Source organism: Athene cunicularia, assembly GCF_003259725.1.
Source record: "Athene cunicularia isolate RWA chromosome 4 unlocalized genomic scaffold, athCun1 chr4_part1, whole genome shotgun sequence".
Taxonomy (NCBI): Eukaryota; Metazoa; Chordata; class Aves; order Strigiformes; family Strigidae; genus Athene; species Athene cunicularia.
Window position 1 is genome coordinate 11,422,425 of NW_020799098.1, and position 26,982 is coordinate 11,449,406.

Here is a 26,982-nt window from a genome sequence, read left to right on the forward strand (position 1 = left end):
CTGAGAAGCAGACTGTGTTAAATGTTTGATGTGATGGTTGGAAGGGGCATGTTGGCAGTCTGACCACTTCCATCCCTTTGATCAGGGGACTTCCACGTATTGCAATACTTGTGAAAAGCAGGTGGCAATGTGTTAGTGTTTTCAGAGACCTTAAATAATGTCAGTATAGGCTGTACTGGAAGACCGTGAAGAACCTGAGACTAAAATGTTGCAGTCTAAATTTCCAGCCTCCCCTATCTGATAATTGAAACCACTGGTTCCTGATTTATAGAGGAATGAATCTTGAAAACCACCAGGAATGCAGCAGTGTTATTCCTTCTTTAGATCAGCTTAAGTGAAGTGGGAGTTACACAGAATTCTTGTCTTGCACCCACCCTGAGGGTCACTCCTTAGCTACTAGTAGAGAAAAGATCCTTTCTTGGCTCTGTTAGACCTTGAGACTCAACAAAAACCTTGAGATTGTGATTTCCTTGTTATCTGCTGTCTGATATGTATGCTACCGGGGCATGTACAAGATGTCTTTGAGGTTTAATATATCTTCCCATATACTGTGATTAAAATACACTTGTGGCATTCCGGCGTGCAGAGCAGGTTTCCCGTCTTCTGGGGACAGCAAAGGCAGGCAACAGGGACTTTGTTTCATAAGCAACAAATGTGCATGAACATAACTATGCAATAAGTAGGAGTGGCTTCTCCGTGTTTCTTAGAATTAACAGAACTTCAGGGGAAACCAATGTATGTTCAGCATATTCATATTTTGTCACAAATTATTAACTCCTTTATTCTAGTTATGATGATAAGTGATTAATTTATCACTTTTTTGTACTCTTCTGTGTCTTCACAGTGTGTTTATTTGTAGGATAGGAAGCACATTCTCATTTGAGCATTGAGAAGGGCATAGATCTGGTAATAGCAATACATTTGCATGAATTTGAAACAAAGATTTTAAGGAAAACAGAAGAGCAAGCAGTCTTAGACTAACCTTTAGTGTTTAAAGAAAGCTGTATTTACTTCAAAACCTATAATTTAACATAATCTCTTTGTTTTTGTTGTATTTTTAGTTTTGATTACTCTTTTTGGTGCCATATAATCTGCAGTTATTTTAACTATCACTGACATCATAAACAATCTCTACAGGTTTTTCATTCTTGGGATTCATATTTACCAAATACTGCTTTTTCTGTTAAAGCAGTTTACTCATAAATTATTTACTTGTATCAAAACAGAATGTGAAATAGTCTGTGTACTTCTTCAGTAGATGCTCAAGAACGAGAAAGGAAAGTTGGACCACACACCCAGCACTGGGAACTGTTACAACTATTATCCAGTATTACAAGTTGCTTTTACTGAATATCTTTTTGATTGGCCACCAAGCCTTTCCTGGACTTTTAAGATTTTAAAATTGAGTCAGGGATGTAATTTGAAAGATTACAGTCAAAATTTGGAATATGATTACAATTTTCTGTGTGCTGACTTTATGGCAATTCTAATTTTTAGACTATTCTTTAAACCAATAAATCTACTATTTAGTTCATACAGTTGCCAAATAAAGGATTTCTGCTAGCCTGGCTAAGAATTTTTTTCCTTTTTGCTCTCTGAATACAAAGATGAGTATCCAGTTAGTGTCCATTTGAAGGGACTCAGTTAGTAAATGGATACTTAGGATTGTTCATCTTTAGGTTATTAGCTGAAATCCAGCCAACCTCAAAGTCATTAACATGGCTGAGGCTGTTTCTAGGTAGTGTGAAATGAGCTGGAAGTCTTATCCAGTTATTGATAGGCATCTATAGTAAAATGCTTTTGCTGCAACTGGTGCAGAAAATGTATTTCTAGTGGGTGTAAATAAATACATAAATAACAAAATAATACAACTTCCTAGGATGTGAAAAGTTTTTTACCTAGAAAATTTTTTCTCCGTATCATGTTTGAGGTCTGTTAGTGGAGCATCCTCTGGAGTTTTTTATTGCATTACCATGCTGTACCTGCTGGGCTTTTAGAAAGAAGACTTGTTTTCATGGCTGAGGTGTATTTCAGACACAGTAGAATAACCATCGCTATAATTACTGTGTCTGTGTCTGAATGAAACCTTGAGATGAATGTAACTTTCATCCAGAATGGAAAAGATGTAAGAACTGACTCTCCTAACACTAAAATAAATACTAGAGGCAGATGAGATTATATGTGGGAAAAACAAACTGGGCATCCAATCCTGCAAGTAGTGATACTGTCTTCTTAACTTTAAAAAAGACCTCAGTTAATTTCACCCCGTTTTGCAATCTTAGGTATTAGCATAATGAAAATAATGAGTATTGTCAATATTCTTTAACTTGTCAGTAAATGTTACTGAGGCCTCTGGCTCTTCATTAATGTGGCTTTCATTCAATTTACAGAGAAAATTTTACATACAGATACAGTCTAATAGCAGCGATGCAGAGTGTATTAAGCTTGAGGACAGTCTGTGGCATAGGATGGGAGGACTGAACCATGTCAAAGAGTCTTGCAGTAGTTTTCAACTACCCAACCTAGAGGATATGGGGAAAATCTGTAGCATCAAGCACTGCCTCTGCTGTGACAGCAGAGAAAGGTTTCAGCTCCCTGGCTTCCCCCTTCTCCTGGAGTGTGAGTGAGGGGGAGTCCATATAGTCCAAAGTGGTTTACTCCTGGCCTGGGGAGGGGAGGATGGGGAGTTTTGCGCCCTGCTCCAACTCCAGGCAGCCTCTGATGGCCTCAGGCTCTCCAGGCCAGCACTTACTTTCTGCTCCTGGGGGGAGAAGTGCAGATGTGATGGATTTGCTTAAAATGTGAGTACTATGCTGATATATTTTGTGCATTACCTGTCCTTGAGGGGATGACGGGGTGACTCCGGAAAAGAATGAGAATGAATCTCTGTCAATATCTGTCCTGCTACACTTGGATGCCTTCCTGCCAGAGTATGTACTAGTCCTCTGAGGACCCAAGAGAAGGGTTTAATCTCTGAGTAACTGGGTCCAGAAGGAGCATGTGCTGAAACGAGTGACTAACCCCATGAATTCGGATAATGATGCATGTGTGTGGTGTAATTTGCTTAGTATCTTGTAGGACCAAGCCTTAAAAGAGAATAAAGATGAAGGTTCCCTAGCTGCCATCCACCCTCCAGCAGTTCTCCTCCAAAACATCTCAGGTCTAATTCTATTTCTAATTTGAAACTGGTTTTGACTTTCAGAAAACCTTTTTTTTTTTTTTTTTTTTTATTCTTAACTACTTAAGCACCAGAAAGAAAAGCAAGCACTGGCCCTGCAGCACAAGGGGTGGTTTCAAGGCATGGCGTTGTCTACAGACAAGTGTGCACAGAGCACCTGGAGAGGTCTGTAGGAGAGGCTCAGACCCTGGCAGAGTTGTTTTGTGCCTCAGGAGATGCAACCTGTACCAGGATCAGGCCTGTAGTTTCCAACAAGCAGTGACCTAATACAGAACTGCTAGCAGGAATATTTAATAAAGAATTAGAAATCAGTTCCATGAAGACAGCTCCTAACTGTCTGTATCTCTATGTTAGCAGAACATAAGTGACCTGCTGAACTGATTCTGGCACAAAGTTTAACTGCCCTCTGTTGTAAATTATCTAACAAAATTTGGGGCAGTACCATTGAGAAAATATCGGAGAAATGCACTTTTTAAATATAAATTGGTTTTGTGATTAAACCCAACTATCGAAAGTTTTCATTCTTGACTTCAGAGTAAGACATTAGCAAGCAGAACAAAAAGTGGTTGTAAATTGAGTAGCTGCAGAATCATTGTAAATTTAAAGTCACCAGCCCTGAAGATTACAGCACCTGACTAGATGGCTTTACCAGTGACTTGGTTAAATTCATGATGGATGCACCAGGTCTAACAGTTGTGCAGCTGTAGGGTGAGATGGCTCTTATTCAAGGAAAAGGAATCCTTCCTTTTGCACTGAATCGAGGCACTCTGCAACTGCTCAGTCTAGTCCTTTATACAGGGAAAAGCCAGAAACTCACAGCAGAAAGTGGAGGGCAGAGCAGCTCCATCCTTTCCCAGCAGCCCACAGTCATACTGGAGTAGGAGCAGCAAGGAATTGCATTTCCAGCTAGATATGCCATGAGAAGATGGTTCAAGTTAACTTTTGGGTTTGCTATCTTCAAGTTAACTTCTGGGTTCTGCAGATCTGTATTTCCCACATGCATGAAAGAAAAAGAAGGCTTTTTAGGACAATATCTTCACTTATAATTGTCTCTTTGATGTAGTGGGGATTTTTTTTGTTCACATTAAGCCATATAAAAATAGTACATTATGGTATTGGCACTAATACTATGTCCAAATTAATGTTTTTATTTTATTTAGAAAATGTTCCAAGCCAAAGGCAAAATGCTCCAAATTAGCTTGAAAAAAAATACAACCCAAAGAAAAAAATTGTCCCCTGGATAAAGCCCAGCTCTGGGAACAGAGGGAATTAGATTATCGTTCTAACTGGCACCAGCTCCAGCGCAGCATTTGGAAGATTACTTAGGTCAGACTTTAGCTGTAGTGTTTATGATTAAGTGGAGAGGCTCTGGTTTCCGAACAGGTTAATATATAATGGTATTTTAACTGATATTTGGGGCCAGTTCTTAAAATTGCTGAAAACTTTGAACTTTGGGGGAATTTCAAATAGTGGCGTAAAGAGACAGTGACATAGTGACAGAGACTTCAGTATCTTTCTATTTACAAAATTACCTAAAGATATTGTAATGCCAAAAATTAATAGCCATTTGAAAAGAAGGAAATATATTGCTCTTAAAAAGACACAAAATAGCCAAAAATAACCAGACTGTTCATTTGTTGCCCTCCAAAAATAATAACTTCTGTTCATTATAAACACTACAGTGAGGGAGGTAGTGCAAATTACAAAATCGTTTATATACTTTGTTTTGAAGTACAGTTGAAATCGATTTCTACTTCAGAACAAAAGTTTAGAGGAAAAAAAGAAGGTTCTTATGACAGACGATTTTAATTTACTTCTAATGAATATGATTCGTAGCATACTCATTTTTCTGGGCTCTTATTGGAAACTGCCTGAGCAGAAAGTTCATTTTTCCTGAAAAGTCACACTTCCTTCTGGATGTGAGTAATAAAGTGTGCATGTTTATTTAGTAAAAGATTCTTTTAAAAAAAAAAAAAAAAAGAAATAAAAGACCTCTCCAAATACAAAAGGCTGCCAAGAAGTGGGTATTTGCTGGTAACCTACATGGTAAATTTCCAGAACATCTTTTTCTAACATTTAATACTGTATTATTCTGAGGTGAAATAAAATGTTCTTGTGCCTTGAAGGCATGAAGACATGTCCCTGGAGCACTGTCTGTAAATGAGGGGACCCTCTGATTCTGTCTCAGAATCTCAGGTTGGTAGGACCTTATGTTTTGTCCTGGCAGAAGACTTCTGAACAGGTCCAGTTCTTAGAGGAGACTTCTCACCACCCTTTGTGATCCTGCCTTTATGCCTGGGATGTTGCAAATCTCTCGGTGTGGCAACTTTTCATGCTCTCGAAAGGAAAAAAGAAGGATGGTTGAGGAAGTGCAGAACATCACCTGCTCCTTGTCACAGCATGCAGTTCCTGATGAGAAAATGATTGTGTAACCCTTCACAACCTCCTTCTAGTACACCAAGACATATCTCCATCAGAGTGGGATATGAGGTGGAATTCGAATGGTTCTGAAGCTCCTGAAGACCCTTGGCAGTGATCTAATATGTATGTGTTTATATAAAACCTGTCTTTCACTGGAGGGTCTCACAACTGCTCAGTTAACAGGAATGTGATGTTACAAACTGGGAAACTTTGCATTTCTGGGATGGGTCTCCATTTCTTCCATCCCTCTTGCTGCCATGGCAAAGCTGGTGACTATTGCACACTGTTCAGCATCTCTTTTTTGTGAAGAGCACAGACAAACAGGTGCATTCCCACTAAGCTACTACATAAATGTTTGTCAAAATTCCACTTTACCTGCTTTAACATACTTAAATTCTACTGTAGAGGAGACTTCTGTTTTCAGGAACACAGCATATTCTTTTACAATGCCAAAATAAATAGGGGGTAGGAGATGGGGATAAAACAGCTAACGAGGATTTTCTGCTGAGTGAATGTTTGGACTGTAAACTCTACGGGGGTTTGGACTGTATCCACACTTGTGTTCTGAGGAGGCTGATCTCACTACCAGTGTCCAACAATAAATAAGATTTTGAAAAGAGAATAAATAAAGTTCTGCAAAAGGAGATAAGGCTGCAGCCTGTCTAAAGCCAAAAGGCAGCGAGGAGGCTCGTTAAGAGGTGCAGAATCTATAATAAAACACAGAGAGGCAATGCTCTTGGAAAACACGAAAATTAGAAAAACATTTCATAGAATTAAGTGAAACACAAAGTAATAAAGAAACTATGACCCAGACTATTCCTTGCTTCCCCCTTGTCTTCTCTGCTGATTCACTGGTGCCATGGCATGCATGAAGTGTAGGAGCAGAAATAAGGACAATTAGTGATGATGGAATCAAATATTGGTAAGATGCTCCCAAAGCAAATGCAACCCTTTCTTACTATCTGCCCTTATCTGAGTGCACTATTGCCAGAGATCCACCTCATCTAACAAATGCACAAAAAGAGGATGCCTCACCTCAGATATCTGTTTGGTGATCTTGGCATAACCTGCCCTTCCGGGAAGTTTCTTCTTAACCTCTGAGAAATAGATAGCCCTGTTAGGTCTTTGTCCTACCCAGTGATCCAGAATTAAGAGCAAAAAATACATTCTTTGCATCCTTGTGTATGTATTATATCCATACTTGTCACATGACAGTTTTGTATAATTTGCTTTTATCTATTGTCTTTCAGTTTTGCTATCTGCTTGCTGTTTCACTAGCAAGAGGAGTAAATAGAATCCCAGTGTCCTGTTTTACATCGTTATCTTGACACTTTTTCCTTTCCTAAGACAAATGGATTATTTTTTGTTTTTTCTCTATAGCAACTCTGCCTGATCTTTTGTTACTAATAATGAATAAATTATTAATTAATTAATAATTTTAATCATCTATACATGAGTTCTGTGAGAAGCATGTAGCATTATAAAAATTAATGTTGTTCCTCTCCCACCATTTATACATTCCCTGCTCTGCTGCTGGTCATGGTACATGAAGTAGATGTGTTCTCAATTTTTCTTTTTGTCACGTGGGATGGAGTGTGGAGTCAACATGGTGGGAACAGAAAGACTGGGGAGGTTCATTGGGAGTTGCTGGGGTGTCACTGAGAAGTGACATGGTGATTTCTCCTCCATGTGGGCCGTGCTGGGGAAGAACAGGAGAGAATGACGGGGGACCCCACAGCCTAGCAGAGCTGGTGGGAATGGGAATTTCTTGGATTCTGTGTCAGCTTGTGGCTGAAAAATAGCAGCGACATTTCCCAGCAGCATCTGGTAAGCTGGCAGTTAAGGCGCCCTGTATGAAAATGCAGTGTAGAGAGCAGCTTTTCAGAGCTCCTTGCTAAACTTTCTCCCCAATTTTCCCTTTCCTAGACTTAACATTTTTCAGGTTTCTACCATCTGTATTGCCTCAGTGTTTTTCTTTGATTTGTTTTTATTCTGATTAAATTTCTTGTGTTACTTAGCTTCATATTGTTTTCTTTTAAGTGGGAAAGGTTTGAAGATATGTATTTATTTGTTTATTTGGAAAAACTTTCCCATTACTTAGACCACCTAGAAGATTAAACCCTGCCAGAGTACCAATGATCCTTGCTGTGTCCTTTACTCAAAGGAATATACTGTAGATGAGGATAAATAGCAACTTCTTGTTTTCTAATTCAGGGAAAGTTAAAAATTACTGAAGAAATAAGACATGTTTCATTGCTTACTGGCAGACCTTTGGGATCATACTCTGGTTAGCTACCTTTGTAGCATTTTTTCTTCTTGTCATGCTTTCAGATTGGTATGGTTGCAAAACCATTAAACTGTTAGATGGCATACGCAAGAATTCTTATGTTGCTTTCATATGTGTGTTTTAAAAAACACGATGTAATGATATTTAACTTTAATGCAGTGTCTTTCTTTAGTGGATATCAAGGCTCAAAACAAAAGTGATTAACGTTATTATCTTTATGTCCAGCAATGTAGAACCTTGAAGACAGAGGGGAGACAACAGTTGCTTCAGTGCATCTGACAGGTCCATGAAGAATGAGAAGAAGCAGGTCTACTGAGTCCTCTAGTATCTTCCTTTTTAGTCCTCTATTTTTGGGGGAGCAAAGGTGTTGGGGCACAGCATATCATTTGACTGCTTCCTAGACGTTCCACACAGACTTTGCAGCCAGGATTGTTTCTTCTCTAAATAGGTTTTTGAGACGTTATTGAAGCTTCTTGAAGCAAAACTGTTTGCCCCAGTGTTTGGCTGAAAAATGCGGATTCTCTAACTTACACTTAAATAGATGCCCATCTCTAACTTACACTCAGGGAGGTGTTCGCCATGGTAGTCCTCAACTGCAAATTAGAATATACAGGGATAGCAAGACACTCCCTGACAAAATGTTGTTTTCCAAATGAGGTATTTTCCGAAAAACACTATCTGACTGTGATAATTGCTATGGAGCAGTGTTTTTGAGGCACTGCTGCTGAACCTAAAATTTATGTCAAGAGCTCAGTGAACCCTTTTCTTTTAGCTTTTAATTTGAAGCTCTGCTGACAGCACTGCTCCATTGATCAGCTGCATGGATCATTGAACTGTGGCCTCACAGAGCACACTTTGGGAAACTGCTACCAGAGCTAGTAAGAGTGCTATTAGCTCATGATTTGCTACACTTCAGTATTGTTCCCAAAGGGCCAGGGTACTGGACTGAGTTTTCAGAGCTCTGAATTAATCTCTGGCTTTGCCATTTATTTTTGTAGTGGTTTTAGGCAATTGCTTTTCTCCACAGTCACTTAGTTGTTGCTCTTTTCACCTTAAAGAAAGATAATTCTTAAAAGACTTGATGAGGCTATGGAGAAACTACAGTCCTCAAGTTCCACTTAGTTGTCTGAAGCTGGGCTTTTATGCTTTGTTTTTTCTTCCATAAATGGAAGATATCAACACTCCGATCTGAAACCTCCTAAGCTGGGAGGCTTAATGAATATTCATGCAGTGTTCTGAAGAATAAGTGTATAAGAATTTTCCAAATAATAATCACACCTGCTGACTTTTATTCCAAACCCCCTTCCACCCTTGCTCTTTCATTATTTCAAAATATGGTCTCTGTGCTGCAGAACTGAGACCATTGCTTGGAGTTTTATAATGAACGTTTCAGAGTTGGGCACGTGGTTTGGTTGAATATGATGACAATTTTCACGTCTTGTTTTACTTCTCCATGTTCTTCTTGTTTCAGACTTGTAGGCTAAGTTGCTACAGTGGGGTACAATTTCATCCTAGTCTGTGAAATGATTTTTGTCGGTGTCATTGTGTCAGAGAATTACACCAGCCGCATATGGCCAGGCTGCGCCCTGGCACGTGCAGCAATCAGTTGGTGGCATTGGTGGGGGAGATGTATTGGCTTGGTCGAGCATTTTTATTGTGAAGCATTTATTCTTTCTCAGTATGGGAGAGTAAAAAGTGAAATCCGAGTAGTTTTAATTAATCCATGCTGCAAATAATCTCTGTTTTGGCTTGAAATCCAATCCTCTTCCTCACTACCCCTGGATTTAGGTAAGCCATTTGCCTGCAGGCTAGTGCAAGCCAGGAATGTAGATCCGGGGGCCCAACGTGGCCTGTGATTGTCCTCCCAGACCAGACTCCTTGAGTTTGGTGCAGAGCATCATATGCTAAAATTGGGTGTCCCTCTGAGCCTGCACCTCCCCGTTTGGCAGCGGCACAGCATCCTTCTGCTCCATGTCAGGCTAATTAGGTGAGGGGCCCCGGGGGCTGAGAGCGCTGCCAGGATGGCTGTCAGCATCTGACTTCTCGCCAGCCATCTGAGGCAGTTTGGCCTTACAGATCGAGCTGAGGCTGGAAACTCGAAAATCATGAACGCTTACATGGTTCTGCCATCATCATCATCATCGTTATTATTATTTATTAGCATCTGCACATCTGCTCAAGTTAAGCTGTAGCATGCGCAGAGGCAGGGTCTGCCCCCATTCACGGGGGCTGTGGCCCTGGGACAGCCCTGCAATGCCAGGGATACCTGCAAAGTGGTGTAGAATTTATTAATAAAATGAATTATTATTAAAGTTCTTAATAGTATAATAGTAAATTCTATATGCTTTGAGCAGTTTTTTTCTAATTCTCTAATAGAATTATCTAATCATTTACTATGTAGGGGTTTGGGGTTTTTTAGGGTATAGAAAAATTTATCTCTTCTTCAAAAAGTCCTTAAGGACTTTCCACTGCATCCAAGTCAGATGATTTAGATCCACATTTTAATTACAAAAGCCAAAGACAAAAATAGACAACACTGTCAAAAAAGGATAAAATTATTCAGATTATCTTGAGAGGGCCACAGCTTGACTTGTTTTTTCAGATGTGCTAAGGGTTAGATCTCAGCAGCCGTTGACATTGGGAGATCTTTCCCATTAATGGGAATCGTTAGACAAATGCTGTTTGGATCTGAGGTTTTGTCTCAGACATTCAGTATTAGACATTCAGTGTGTATATATTTGGTCCATAGGGCTGTTTTGATGTTGTAGCACAGAAATTATGTTGATGCCAAATTTGTAGATTAAGAGAACTGCAGAACATGCAATTTTCCCTATCTTTTGCTGGTATCCCCAGGAGGGAAATATCAGGTATTCCTGCTTTAGGATGTGCACAGAACTGCTCAGTGTGCATGGGATACCAACCCTCAGTGTGTCATATCTGTCCTTGTGATGTGTCAGGGAATTGGACACAGAGGACCACCCAATTCTTTCATACTAAGATCCTCCACTATTGCCTGATCCTAGGATAAAAGGGATTTCTAAATAGCTGGAGTTTGAGTCTACAGCTCCATGGAGCTCCACAGAGCATTATTTTAGGTACAAATAGACCTACGGTGGTGTTTCAGCATAAAGTTACACTAGCATAACTAGGTATTGCACCTAAAACCTGTATCAGTCCTTTGCTCCAGTCCATCCTGTGGCTGCACAAGCACACGTCCCAGCCCAGAGAAGGGGCAGCAATGACAGCCTGGGTTTGGGAAGGGTACGTGTGGCTGCTCCTTTTGATGGAAGCCCCGATTTATGTTCCATGAAGGGCTTTGTGGTACTAAGCCTGCCTCAATTTCTCAGCTGTATATCAGAGAGAGTGCTACTTATGTAACCCAGAAGGGTGGTAGGAAAATTGAATAGTTAATGGGTCTACAGTGCCTTGAGAATGTAAATGACTTTCTAACAGTTAACGTCGTATTTGCTCTGCTGCTTCTCTCACTTCAAAAATCACAAAGGTTTCTTTTAGAATCCATGCCTTCATCATAATTCATTTCTTGATTTGGCTGTGTCAGTTTTCATCAGTTTCCCATCCAGAATGAAAAGAAAGCATAAGCTGATTTGGCCTTTCTTTGTATGTCTCTTAAGAAAAATTGGGGGCAAAAAGGTGTAATCATGGAAAAACAGATTAAAGGAGCATAGAGGAGAAAAAAGCTACCACAAGTGCACGTTTGCATCTTTCATATAAATAAATTATTTAACTGAGATAACCCTTTTTGGTTTTCTTCAAGGAATACTGTTAAGGTTCATGGACTCCAAATGACTCATCTCTTTCTTGTTTTTCTTCTCATGGTCCTTCCTGTTCATAGGACAGCCTGGCCTTTTTTAAGCACCTTTCTGCTGTTCTCAGATGCTCCAAAGCAAAGGCTTATTTAAATAGTTTACATTTTTCCACTGACCTTTTCTGCCTTTTGCCAATTGTCTGTCGTTTTCTTGCTGTTAGAAGGTGCACGAGGTCATCTTTCAGTAGTGTCTCATTGCTAGTGTGTGTATATGTTGTGAGCCTTTGCAAATAGAGGGACAGAACTGGAAACAACTAGGACATCATGGAGCATTTTAGCCTTTCTTTTTTTTTTGTTTTGTTTTTAGTTTTAACAGCTTGTTTGCTATAACCACAGTGCTTGAACTGTAGTTTATGAAAAAAAATGGTTGCAGACTCTTCTTAAAAGTTTGTTGACTGCATTTTCAAAATGCTTTGAACAGGAGGGAAGGGTTTTTTTGTTTGCTTTTTTTTTTTTTTTAGATGTATACATTTCCCTAGAATTCCCCTAAAAACATCAAAGTGGATTTGACTCTTTGACTCCTTGCGTTCTTATTGTAAATGATTTCTAATTTGAATGATAAAAAGTATATGTAGGGTAACATAATTTTTACTAGGAGGCTTTTAAAAATAGTCAGTCTGATAATGTTCCTATAAGCAGTTTACACTGTGTTTTACATGGGAAAGAGAACAGATTTCTGTCTCAAGAGTTTTTCTGTTAAAGCCTGTGACATTAGTCCTCTAAAACCAGTATGTTGCAATTTATATATAGGGAGTACCTCTTTGAGACTTTCTCTGGATTAAGGGCCACAGAATTAAGATTTGTATGAGTATGCTAACCTCAAGGACTTTATGGCAGTATATACTTGGTTCTTCTCACATTTCTGCTTTTCTTCATGCAGTGCAAGTCAGATGCAAATAGGAAACTATTAGGAATAGATGATCAAGATGATAAAATGCAATTTTAATTGTTTACTTCATGTCCATGATTTGTGAACAGCCCCTAGAAAATAGGCTAGGAGATGTAATTTATACAAGCAATACCAGCTCTGAGTTTTCCATGCATTTGCTTGTGAAAGAGCTTTTTATGTCCTTTGAAAGAGGTTTGCACTTTTATTCGTTTACTTCTTAGCTCTGATGAAAATGTACAGGGGGAAGAAGGGAAAATAGGGAACACAGACTAGGAGGAGAAAGATTGAGTCTGATTTGTTTCAGGGTCTGCAATCGCAAATGAAGCATTTTGGTCTTTCTTCATGAAGGACGGATCCTGTCACATTAGAGGCCACTTGCCAATCTGAGTTGCAAAAAGGGTTGCGTGTGTAGTCTAATAATTATCGTTAATGCTAAGGAAAACAGATGTAGCATTAGCTTTTGATTCAGGCAACCACCGTATTAATTTTCAAGTGAGCAGCAACAGAAGCAGATGGTGAGATGAGGCAAGGATGCAAATGTTTGCCATCGATAGCTTTTACCTTTAATAGCTGTGGCTGACGCTGGGCTGAGCTGGCAGGGCCTGATCGCTGCCTGGCCACACCAGCTGGTCCTTCCCCAGCCTGGCTGCAGCGGGATGCTGCACAGGGCTCATCTGCGCACGGCTACAGGCATGACACGGGTTGTTTGTGCTATGATGCAATGGGATAACTTTATATAGAGTCAGCACATTTTTGATAATGACTGAGACCAACAGATGCAGCACTGTGGTTTTTCTAGTTAGGTTATGAGTCTGTGAAAAACAAAGCACATAAACCCAGGAAAATATGCAAACTTGCTATAAACTGAAATCCTTGCTTTTTTTTTTTTTTTTCCTTGGGGGAGGGTGCTGGATTTTTGCCTTTGAGATCTCAGTGGGAGGACATTTGGCAGTGCATCTTCTTTGTTACTCAGGAACACAGGAAGAACTGGGAAGCACCTTTTGGCAAATACTGTTAAACAAGCTATCCATGACCTTATCCAGCAATACAAGGCTCAAGATCTATGGCACACCCAACCCTTGGTGCAGCTCATCTTGATCAGGATATTCCCTCAGCTGTGACAGCAGTCTGGTGAGGACAAATGGAGTCACAGTGATTCTCCTAAATGTGGCTTCCCTGCCCAAGTGATATTGCTGAAGTATGCTCAGTAGCTGCCTAATTTGAATAGAGGGTTTTGTTCTGGATCCAGTGGTCCATTTTTATCTTTATGGTATCCATCAGCTGATGCAAGTGGGCAATCATGGGGAGAATATGCTGAGGATATGTGTAAAGTGCATTTTTTTTCTCTCCTGTGGCCACATATGAAGTTTTTAGATGCTGTAACAGTGAGAAACTGATGTTTGTGCTGTTCTGTTCCGTGGCAGCACATTTTACAAACGGCAAATTACCTCATTGACCTCAAAAAATGCACCCAGACCCAGGGTGAGTGAGAGCCTCTGGTAGCGGTAACATTCTGGACATACATCCTCAGAGCTTTGAAATACTCTTGTATAGAATTTTTTTTTTCTTTTTTGTTTTTTTTTTAATATTACCTCCCTGTTGGAAGGGACCAGCTGTGAAGGGGGAGGATGGGGCACGGGGGGGCCAGCCAGTCAGTGCCCATCCTGGTGCCAGGGTACATCCAGGCAGCTGCCTTGTTCTCCCATCCTCAGTGCTGCATCCTCCCACTGCTGGCAGGAGGAACAGACATCTGACTTTGTCTGCTTTGCTTCTGTTGCACAGGAATGAAGTTACTGCCTTTTAGATGTTAATAGCTAAAACACCGAATTTTTTTTTTTTTTTTTTTCTCTGAACTCATCCTGTTGTTGTGGTTAGTGAAACCAATCAGAAGGATTGGGACTTTTTTTTTTGCCATGGGAAAATGTTTGCAAGGTCTGGCCTAAAGGTAGATAAAAAAAACATCTGCATGACGAGACACGGCACAACTGTTAGGTGAGGGGGAATGTGAGGATTATTGTTGAAGGGACTGCTGAAAGAAAGAGGGATTTCATAGGAGAGAGGGAGGTTGCTTGGCAGAGAGAAGGGAGGTTGTTCCAAACATATGGGGCAGTGTAACCAGATGTAGAAAAACTGGATAATGTGCAGGAAACAGAAAGCAGTCAAGGGGAGTGAAAACCATGGAGGTGAATTTTCCCTGAGATCTTGTAGGTAAGTCTGTCTAGAACACTGTATTCCAAAGAGATGCAAGGGTGATCACATAGACGAGGAAAGGTGGCTGGAGCAATCTCAGAGAATGGCGTTGGCAGCAGTTTATTGCACTTTGTTAAAACATATGTTTTCTGGTTTCATGATAAATGCAAAGCACATCTATAATTAAAATGAACTCTCTGTAACATAGAAGTATTAGCTGTATGTCCTAGGTTGCAGTGAATTATTTGAGCATCACTGAAACCATGCGAACCACAGCAGATAAGGACCCAAAGGGGTTTTTGTATTTTGTTTTGAGCTGAATTTGCTTATTTTATTCTGTATCCTTAGAATATAAATATATATTAATGTTTATTTTGTTTAATGAGGGAAATTCAATTTTAAGTCCAAGGTTTGTATTCAGGCAGATTATAGATAAAAAACCCAAACTACAAACAGTAGTTAAATAAATTTGACATAATCTGGATTTATTCAGGCAAAGGTTCCTAGCAGAACTTTGTACTCTGAAGAAACATCCCAGCAAACAGAATTTAGAGCACAATAGTCTACTTCAGTGTACAGCCTTGCACTTAATGTTTCTGAAGATCTTGCTCATCATAAATCTTCAGAATAACTGTTGGTAGTATGAAAAGGATGGAGTTTTCTTTGAAAGCCCAGTATTCAGTGTTTCAGGGATCTGACTGTGCATTTTGAAGGCTACCATGAAGAAATAACTTCACTAATTTCAGTGGTTCTGTCCATTTTATGACACACTATACAGTCCGTAATTACAATGATGTATCACTTACTGATTTTTAAAGGAAGAGTTCATGGTTTGTATTTCATGCCATGCAATGGCCAAGTCTTTTGAAATTTAATGGTCTGATACCTTGTTTTCTGCTCAATCAGTGCTAGAGCCAAGAACCACCAGGTATCAGTACTCTGGTTATTGAAAACATTTGATTTTACAGTTAGTGTATTCCATATGGTTCACTGGGTGGCTGTTAGTGACACAGTGACAACTTGTTACATCAGATTTTTGAGGTCTAAATACATTCGTGAAAATTGTTCCAGAGCGTTTGTGATCCTTCCTCTACATCATGCTCAGTTTTAGGCCCCATCACGATAATACTGCCCGTGTTTTGCCAGGGCAGTGAACCTTACACGCACACAGCTTCATTTCTTTAAAACTCACTTAGGCACCTCCAGCATTGTACTAGAATATTTAAATAAGGAAGTTTCTGCACATTTTTAAAGGCAGCAGTATAAGATTTTGTGACAAAATAACATTTCAAATTCTAGCACAGTCCTTAGTTCAACTGGAAAAATTTCTGTTGTCTTACTGAACCAGCTTATTACTAGTGTGTTCTTTAGCACTTCTTCTCTAACAAATACATAAAAATGCACCTTTTTGATTTATAATCCTCCTGTTTGAAGGAAATAAAATTTAGTTTCTGGGACCTAAACTTTAATAGGTTTCTAAAAGGTACTTGCTAAATTTATCTGCATTTAGGAAGAAAGTGTGACTTTCACTTGTCAACACATTTATGGAGACAAAAAAGGGGCCTTGAAGGTTGCTCTGTGGAGCTTCATTACCAAGTGTGAATCCCACTCTTCGCTGATCCCTTCTCTCTAGTTAGTGTGTTAGCTGTGTCTGTCCTTTCGAGTGCTCTCTGTCCAAGTCCAGAGGCACCCAGGCGGAATCCAGGCTCCCAGCACTTGTTGTGCCAGCCAGCACAGCACGGTTACATAGGGAACCTTTGGTCAGTCTTGGTTTGCCTGCTGTGGAGGTGTGCTGGGTGAAGGAACTCAAAGGAATAATTTGCCTCTGCATGGCTGAGGTTGATCTTTTTTGATGAGGTTTCAGAAACCATGAAATTAAAAGTTTATTTAATTTTCCTGTCTACGTATTAATCATGAAGGAGAACCATAAAGAAGAAATTAGAGAGACATTGATGTATTTTTGAGAATTAACTTGAGGACTACCAGGAACAAAGGGAATTGAAATACTCCATTTTAGAATTACAACTTTCCTACTTTATCACAGCTAGCTGAATCCAGTGTCGAAATGCATATATTGCTGTTTTCAGTATTTTTCTATATTTCAGTAGGGAATATATTTCATGGTTACATTCAGAGATCATGTGTGTCAGACAGGTCCAAGTGAATGCTAAACCAAAGAAGTTCAGCGAAGTGATCTAAGTGGTGTGTGTGCATGCTGGAGAAAAAGCTCTGAAGGCATAGCCTAGGAGGAGAGCTGTTCCATGTCACTCACTGATGTACTTGCTTAGCACATGGGCTCTACCAGAAGCCCTACCTGGGTGTCACCAAGCAGTAGGTCCTCACTTTCATTACCTGCCTGGTGTCTCGAACCCTGCTTTCTATTATCCACTGCAGACTGGTGTCAGATCTGGTGCCGAAAAATTTCTCCGTTGGTACCACACAATTCCAGTGCAAATGGCTACATACCAAATATTATATTATTATTACTACTATATTGTATGTGCTTCTTCATGAACATTTAATTTACTGTTATCTTGACTATGTCTTAGTTTATGAACTGGTTTCAAAATGTTGATTTGCAGTTCTCCATAAAACAATGAATGTCCTGGGACAGCTTGCTTAAGAGATTGTTCCTTTTTGAGCATCAGACTGAAAAAGCTCGTTTAGATGTGTGCTTGTGAGGGATGGCCAGTGTTATGAATGAAGATGCTTACTGCAGGATATTCTCCCTTAAGGTCCCATACATTTTCAACTGCTTCTCATATGTTTAAATTTACAGACTATTTAACTGGGAAGTTTTATGATGATATTTATTGCAGTGGTGGGATTTGATGAAATTTTGGTTGCATTCATGTTCCTTATTCAGGACAGAGGTCCATATCCCACTTGCACAGTGGGAGAATCTGTTGGTTTTAGGGCACCTGTTTATGTGCCCTCCAGGTTTTTGAATGAGACAAAGAATTGCAGCAGAGAAAGGATACTCTTGTATTTCTGGCAGTTAGAACATTGGCAGTTAGAACATTGCCTTAGAACACTGAATCCTCTGTATTCAGAGTTGAATGATTATCTAAGCATTTTAGACTTGACTTCCCAGGAGGCTGGTAGTGACCAGGTATTCCTCATTCCCTACACATGGAAATCAAGGTCTTGTGAGCCACCTGGTAGAAGTGCAGAGCACTCCCAGTAAGGTGGTGTCCAGGAGAGCTCTGCTTGCATGAGTCAAGTTCTGTATGGTTTCAAGCACTTTGAAAAAATTGGTTATTCCAATCACTGTGCAGAATCAGGAGCTCCTTCCATTTCTACTCTTTTTTTAGCTTAGTTCCTTATCTAAAATGAGGTAATACTGCCTGTGCAATTGTGCTTTGTAACAAACTTAATTGGTGAATCACTTGGACAATCTAAGGGTGAATGACATCAAAAATTATTCTGCTAATATTTCTGCATTTCATGGAACATATAAAAGACTGTGAAGTCCCAAAGGCCCAGAGCCACCCCTAGATAAGGAACAGAAGACACTAAATAAGTGGTATATATCTCCATGATATTCACAGGGTTCAAGCATTTTTTGCTATGAAGGATTTGTTGAAAGCTTGTGGAGTATTCTCTACAGATTTTTAATTTTTTTTAAATTCCATTTCTCTGTTAATAGATCTTCACCTCTGGGGCTTTGGGTTTTTTTCTGTTGACTGTGATCTACTTCTCACATAATGAAATTCTTCAAAATAAAAATAGGGGGCGACACTAAAGGAGACACAAGTTTCTCGAGGAACTGTTGTAAGGTGGGAAGTGATGTATTTTCTACCTGAAGAGAATTTTCAGCTCTCGCTATTCTACTCTGTTCGTGTAAAGTATGTATCTTTAGTCTTACTTTCTTAACATAAATCTGTATCAATGTGTACATCTATTTAAAGAAATTTTCAAAAGCCTGACAGAAAAAGCAGAACATACTTCTCTCCTTGGGAAGAGCATCAGACAGTAACCAATGCATGGTGGTAGTTACTCATTGCATAATGGACCCAGCACTGAGAACTATGGTATAAAGAAGTGTTGCAGGATACAAAACCTTTTTTTTTTTCTCCAACTTCACACACAAATGTGAGGACTTCTGGATCTGTTCTTATAAAATAGTATTATCTCATTTCTGGCTTTTAATTAACTGCAAATTGGAAGACTAGAGCACCAGATTCACAGAGTTCAAACTGTTCTTGGATTGTACTGCACGTATGGCTGACATGATCACACTCAGGACTTCTTGAACAACTTTTTAAGTTTATTTGACATGTATAATAAAAGTTGTATTGATGAATACAAAAAAATACCAAATTATAACATGCAGTTCCTTCCATTGCCATATTTGTATTTCTTTGTCAGTGTCTTGCTATTCTGTTTCACCATTCCTTATTAACTTAATTTACTGTCTCACATTTCTGCTAGATATGTAACTATTCTTAACTTTGAAAGAAATCCTGACCTAAGAAAGGATCTGTGTGCAGCCAAGTGAAGAACTCACAAGGTGCACTGCAACACTGCTCTTTCTTTTTACTGCCACAGGTTACCTGCTTCTGCGTGTCTCAGCCTTAACTGAGCCCCATCTCCTTCCTGGGACTTGGAGTCTGGGGCAAACTTCCACCTCCTACCACAGATTTTCTGTTACCTTTTTGCACCGTGATAGAACTGCTTTTCTTTTGTGGAATCAGAGCCCATTTATTAATTCTGTAGTGGCTGCTTATCTTTTGTGGTTTGGAGTAATGGAGGAGTTGAGCTAATGCAGGAGCCAGAGTTCAAGACCTGGAATGTCTTGTCCTGGCGAGATGATGTCAGCTGATACATTTGGAAATGGTTAAATGCAAGAAATTTCCATTTTCTGCCCTAGTAGGTAATGGGAGTCTGAAAAGAAAACTGAATGTCCGCAGTGAGCACAGAGATGGGAGGGTGAGACTCTTGCCCAGCCTACTGGGCATGCAGTTGGAGTGAAATCCATGTTCTTTTGCCTTACAAAGTATGTTACATTTGTTTTGGGAACAAAGAAACCTCATATGGAAAATATACTTTTAGAGAAAGCCTTCAGGCACTTGATAAAGTCCACTGTAAGTTTCTGTAGTTAGTTATCAGCATTTTTTTTTTTTTGACTAACATGAGTTCACTGTAGATAATTAGTACTTAAATAAAAAATGTAACTATTTTTTCTTTTTTTCTTCCTTTTCTTCTTTCTTTTTTCTTTTTCTCTTTATTTCTTTATTTCTTCTACATGATTATTTTTTCTTTTTTTTCTGTTACCTAATTATGTTTTAGTCTTTTTCTTTTTTCTTTTTCATTTTTTCTTTCTTCTTTTTTTTTTTTTTTTTTTTCTGTGGGTCTGTGACCTTGCTTAAAAGGAGGCATTCCTCTCCAAAGTCTGTGGCAATGCTCAAACACTGGTCTGGACTTTAAAAAATAAACTCTTGATCCATCTACCTTATGCTAATGGATTGTGCTCTTGCATTGCTGTCACTTATTGAATGACTCTAGCTGATTGAGAAGGATTTTTGGCAGCTTGTTTCTTGTCCAAACATTCCTTAATGCTTTCCCACCTCTTGTTTTATCACCGAAGTATTACAATAGCAGCATTTGGAGCTCTGATAGCTTTTTTGGAAAGCTGTTTTTTAAAAAGCCAATTCCTTGAAAACTGGAGCAGAGGGAAGAAAGAAAAAGAGGAATACATGTGGGTTGTGGCTGAAATGATCCCTTGACACTCATTGAAGTTGATCATAAATATGCATGAGACAGGAGGAGTTTTTAGTAGCTGTGTTTTGCCTCTCTTGCCCCAAGCTGTCTGGAAAGAGAGTTTGTGACAGTCTGGGGAGTTCCAGATTTTAAACAAAAGATTGTTGTTATGAGTTTTTAGAGAGGCTTAAATATCATTATTTTTATGTTAAAACACTCTGTTGACAATAATTGTATGTGTTTTACTTGCTCCATACTAATTCTTCATCTTTAGGACTTCATCCACTATTGAAGGTTCAGTACTTTTTCATACACTTTTACCATTTCGTCTTGTAATGCCATGTACCCCCAAGATTATAATCTCTGCTTTCTGGAGCAGATTTTTAGCATACACCTTGTATTATTGTTAGGGCAACAAAGAAGGGCCAGTGCAACTAAGAGAAAACTCTCCTAGTGAAAAGTCTTGTTTTTTCACTCCATGTTCTTCAAAAAGCATGCCTTTTCATTTCATGGTGGATAGCATTTGGATACAGTTTTCAAATAGGTCATCTAGTTTCTGGTAGCATATTGAAAAAAAATTTTTTTTTTCCTTGTGCTAAATATGCTATCACTGCCCGCTTCCAGAATTTGTGTACTTCTGTGTGAATTATTTTCCTGAATAATGATAATGTAGTCATGAAAGGAACTTTTTCATTAATTACTGGATTTTTGTAACTGCATTATAGGATTGAGTGGAACCGAGTCAAAGTGATTTTGTGTTTTTCTTCATAAAGATTTTTGTCTCCTTGTGGCTCTATATTCTTCATAGTGTCTCTGATATTTATATCTTTATAAAATACAGACATGGTTTCCCCAGCAATATTCAGTTATGAGCTTTTTAATGAAATATTCAAATGACGACATCGAAAACTAAGGATGATGACACTATTTCAATAGAAATGAGTACAAACATGCAGTTCACACTCTGGTTTTGATTCAAAATTAGATCATTTATCTGGTTTCTCCACTGTTGCTTGTGTGCCCAAATGCCAATGAGGCTTTTTTGGCAGGGTAGGAGAGTCTATGTTTCAAGAAGCTTTTACACATTGGATTTTAGTAGGCTTTAATCAGATTTTGAAGCAGAATAATTTTTAATCATTCAGCCAGCCATCACCAGCTTTAACTTTTTTCTGAAGTCCCGAGGTTTCATACTGCTAACAGAACATGAAAGCTTTTTAAGAAGTGAAAACATAGATGCATTGAAATTGGCCCATGGGGTGTATGACTTAAAGAACATCTTCTTTAAGTAGTACAAAATTGCAGCATGAATATTTTTCGGAGAAGAAAGACTGTTATAGAATTAGGTATGTATTTCATTTAATATAGCCTTGCATAAAACAACCATAAAAGCAAGGTTAAGGCAGAGACATCCACTTTGAAAACCTGTCAGTGGTTACCAAATATAGTGTGTGTGTGTGTGTGTGTGTGTGTGCGCACGCGCGCGCGCGCACATTGGGTTGTATTTGGATTGAAGCACCCCTATTCTCAACACCTGATTTTCATCTATAGCTTGAAGATTAGCATCAATATTATCCCTAAATCCAGTCAAATTTGCTTCAGGAAGGTAAATGGGACATAGATTTTTAGCTTTCCTGGAAGATGTGCTTTAGGTAAATACAAGTCTGTCTACTAACAGAGCAGCAGATAAATGAAATTGTCTGGCCTGTGTTTTACAGAAAGTCAGATTAGGTGATTTCTTCTAGGGGATCTCATTGATGTGGTCTGTTCTGGACTTTAACATCTGTAAATGACAAACTAAACAGAAAACAGAAAATTTAAGCCCAGAGAAATTTGACTCAGCAATGTGCAATTGAGAGGATCTTCTGAAAATTTGAAGCTCAATTTTAACTGATATTTCTGTAATAGATTTGTGTACTGACATATTTGTATACGTGCATTTATAATAGACGTGCAAGCATGGAAGTGCATTTACTTTGTGAGGGGTTTGTGTTGTATAAACAAGACAATAATTAATAAAAAATACTTCTTGTCCTCCTTCCTGGATTTGTATTTCTTTAAAAGTTCTTCAGCATATATTAGTCAGCGGGAAAACACTTTCAGGCCATTTGGGTCATGGTACGGTTAAGATAGACCATAACAGTTGTGAGTGACCAAAAAACAATCTGACCATTCTTTTAATGAGCTCATCCTTGTCTTTTCTTCTGGGTAAAGCAACCTTGAAATCATGTGTGTGATATAGCATTGCTCCTATGATTTTTTTTTAATCAATTGGAAGTGAAAACTTTATATTCTTTAAAAAATGGTTATAGGCTAGTGCCCATAAATGTAGATTTGGAATAACTGGATCATCATGCTCTTTCAGTCCCAGTTGGTTTTAGTTCTTGTTTGGAACAAAAACTGCAGTGTGATGTAATTGCCTTCCTCTGATTATTTTTACCTTGGTGTATTCCGTTGCTGGCTTGTGTATATAGTTTTTATGTGCTGTCATTTGAAAAACTTTAAAACTCTTGAGAGTCAGTCTTGGAAACCCTTCTGGATGTATCATTGTTTTTTTATTTGTGCATGGCAATTGCAGCAGCCCATTAGGGGCCTATAATTCCTATTGAGCATAGAATGGACTTCTCATCATTTAATATGGAATGTGAATTTGCTCCTCAGTCAAGCTAAAATCTGCTTACTGTTGTGATTATCATCCCTGGGCTCCACCCTGCCTTTCACCACCTGCCACTTACATGCAATTCTTTTGGCAATGAGAATGCAGCCAAAACTGTCAAATAAATTGGCCCCTTTTTGAGAGCCTTCTGATTATTATTCTTATTTTGTGGTGATGTCAGATTTCCAAGGGTAATCTCTCAGTGAAGGAGTATGTTTTTCTTTGGGACTTGCATCACCCTCTCATTTTTAGTCTCCATTTCAGAAGTAATGATTGCTTACCAAAAATATGCATTATGTGGATTTTCTATTATTTAGTTCCATTAATTTTTGTGAGCACATCATTACATTTCTAGGAAGGAGAAAAGAAGATTCTTTAATTCAGAGATTAAGCCAAGGATTGACACCAGGCAAACTTGTTTTTTCCTGGGTACATACTAGTTTTTTTTGTTGCCATCTTCAGAAAAAGAGTTTTCAGATCCTTATTTTAAGTACTTGAAATTCACTCTATGGCACCATTTCTGTTCTCTGCTTAAGCAGCAAAAGTATTAAAAAAGAAAAGTACACTTTTAAGATATGTAAAACAAGTGTTTCTTACTAGCTGGGAACAGTGTTTCTTTCCTTGCTTTTGGGATGTTTGACATTATTACATATATATAAAGTGAAGTTCAGAATTTCCTTCCTTCACACTTCGATGTTTGTGATACTATTAACTCCCACAAAAGAAAATACACTCCCAATTTAATTCTGGTAGAAAAATAAGAGAAATGTTGTTTAAATGTTCATGCCTAGCATTTTACAACAGCTGCTAATAATTGTATTTTGTTGTCATACTAAAATTTTAGACTGTCATTAGTGATGGCTAGCTTGAGGTCAGTGTCATACATCTGTAAGCTTACAAAGGTGGGAAGAGCAAGTCTTCTCACACTATTCCTTTATGATTCACTCTTAGATATTGGAACCACAGTGCTGGACACCAGGCCAAGTGTAAATGCAGTTATGGTGAATGTGTTACTACAGCAGCAGTTTTGAGATTTTCTAAGCATCATCTCACTGGTATCACCTTCATCTTGTCATCCTCTATCAGTCCTAACCAAGGCTTTTTTTTTAAAAATCCTCTGCTGAGTCAGTGAAAACGATTCCAGTAACTTAGGTGGCTTGGTAATTGTAGGTCAGTGGACTGCGGTCACCAGGAAGGCCACACATTTATGGGATGAGGCCTCAGGATAGGTTTGGGCTGATACCAGCTCCCAGGAGTCTCTCCAGCAGCAGTTTCCTATGTCCTCTTCTCTTGCTTCCCTGTCTCTTTACCTCGGAATACATACAATTACTGACAATAATTTATATGGCTGTAGAATTACTTGAAAAATATATATTTCTTGTACTGTATACTGATTAGATTTCACAATCTAGATTCCGTGGTAATGATAGCATTTGAAAGCCATGTATTATAATAAATAAATATTAAGATTCATATATTCCATAATTAAAATAAATCTTAACAATAGTAACACGTCTTACATTCAAAGCATACTTAGAAACAAGAGACCACTATACACTTAATGGCATATATATCTTATTTCTAAAGTGTATGATATAACAAAATTCTAAGAGCTGATTATTCGGGTTTTACTATTTCTTTTAGGTCATAGGTCCTCTTTCTTTTTTCTTCCTTGAGTCCTGTGATCACTTACCGCTTTGTAAATCTGAACCTATACCTTTTTGCTTCAGAAAGCTCTATGCTGTAGATGTGTGTGTTGTTCTTCCATAATCTGAACGCCACTGGAAGTAATAGCGTTATTGTGAAATACTTTGGATTTCTGACAGAATTCTAGACAGTTTAGCTACAAGTGTGATGGCAAAAAAAAGTATCTGTAGCCAAGGGATGTTACATTGTGAAGTGATGTAGACAGTTTTGCTGTCATTTTGGATACCCTCTTCCTGCCTATATATTGTAAAAAACTTTGAGAAATGTATTTCCTGAAAATGTGGACAGTTTCTATAATGGCAGTGCTACTGCTCAGTTGAATAGAAGAACATATTCACCAAGGAAAAACATTGGCAGGATGGATGTATATCTGCAAATTTTTCAGAAAATATTTGTCCAAGTGTACTTCTTCAGGAATTTCTTTGTTAAGACATTATCGTTCCTTGGTATTGTGAACTGGTGTGTCTTCTGTGCCTGCTATGAGTTTGTCAGGTTTGCCAGAGCAGCCTGAGTGTGCTTGCAGGTACAATCTGCAAGTAAGTGAGAAAAGCTGCATCCACTGGAGACAAGAAGGGGGCCAACAGCCTCTTGTAGGGCTGTAGCTGGCATCTGCAGGTTTCCCTGCACAGTGTTGTTTTCAAGTGTAGGATAAAACAAGTGCATCTTGACCAAGGATGTTTTTTAAACATCTGGACATGTTCTCAGAAATGGAAAAAAGGATTGCAGGTTCAGTTGGGTAAACAACTGTGTCAGAAAAGGTTTTAGCAGTAGGGAAGAGCTGGTAAGGAAGTAAGCAGCAAAAAATGTACTTTTTGGAGGTCTGAAGAGGCTTAGCAGTGGTCACCCTGTTAGGCCTTGAAAAGATTATAAAAACAAATGTGATTAAGTAGAGAAAAATTTAAGTAAAGGCATTTTGGAATGGGAATAGGACTGAAATTAATCCTAGGTGTGGCACTGAAATGAAATGGATGTTTCTCCTCATCTTTTAATGAGGATAATGACATCAGATACAGAAAGTATGGAAATGTGAACTATTCCATCCAAGATGAAACCAAAACTAAAAATAGCGAGTCCACTTAAGCAAAGGGACCAGAGAATCTCAGAATTATGAGAGAATTAAAGCATGAAAATGAGGTTCAGTACCACAGGCTTCTCATACACCTGCTGAATAGGTATCAGATGACTAGGCTGTAACAAATATGGTTATATGTATGCTCTGAGCTACTGCAGGTATTAAGACAAAGCAAGACTTTAGAGGTAACTTGAAAAGCATAGACATGTGCTTATAAAGTTTGTTGATAAAAAATGGAGAAGCATTGGGAATACGGAGAAGGAATGTAATTATTTCTAGAACAAATTGGAAAGCCGTGAGATCTGGAATAGTAGAAATAGGATGAAATATGAAGTGCATCATCAGGAATCTGAGGAGTAATAAGAAATTATGTGGTGGATTGGGAGCTTGTCTTTGGAAATTTTAAGACAAATCACTGTAAAAAAGGAATACCCACTCTTTTTTACCATAGCAAACAGCAGAAATAAGATGAGGAAAGAGAGACTTTCCCTGAAGATTTAGGAAAATATTGATGTGTCTAGAACCTTTGTCAAACTTTAACTTTGCTCTGCAGTTGGAAATTGTTCGTTAAAGGGAGAGAACCAGAGTGGCACTGATAGAAAAGCAGATGGCCACTACTTCTGCACTTAATTTTGTCTAGTGATGGCTTGATGATGTGGTATGTGAAAAGAACTGTTTTTTCTGCATCAAGTTTGAGATAACCTCTACAAATGCCAATAGTGCTCACTAATGGACTATTCTATTGGTTTTACTATTGAGTAGTCTGTTTCCAACAGGGAGGACCATACATATTTAAGGAATGCTAGAAAATAGCTATGAATGTGAGTAAATGAGAATTTGTCTTTTTTCTAATGGGACTTTTTAGAAAAAGTAATTTTATTTTTTTGTCTTTCAGCCATGGAAGAGTTAATAGTTGAGCTGCGCCTGTTTCTTGAACTTCTGGACCATGAATATCTAACTTCCACTGTCAGGGAGAAGAAGGCAGTAATAACTAACATTCTCCTGAGGATACAGTCATCAAAAGGTCAGTGTCAGGGGTGGGTTTTCTTGCTTGCA

General features: G+C 38.6%; 1 protein-coding gene across 3 annotated transcripts in view; it reads left to right on the forward strand.

The window, feature by feature from the left end:
* The window catches only part of AFAP1 (actin filament associated protein 1), a 123,616-nt gene that overhangs the window by 26,894 nt on the left and 69,740 nt on the right, over positions 1-26,982 (forward strand). For 2 of the 3 annotated variants that reach the window (XM_026847204.1, XM_026847205.1), the window contains exon 2: positions 26,822-26,950. In XM_026847204.1, the coding sequence (XP_026703005.1) occupies positions 26,824-26,950 (127 nt within the window). In that variant the 5' untranslated portion in view covers positions 26,822-26,823. Of the gene's footprint in view, positions 1-26,818; positions 26,951-26,982 lie in introns of those variants that run through there. The other variant, XM_026847206.1, reaches the window with a different exon arrangement.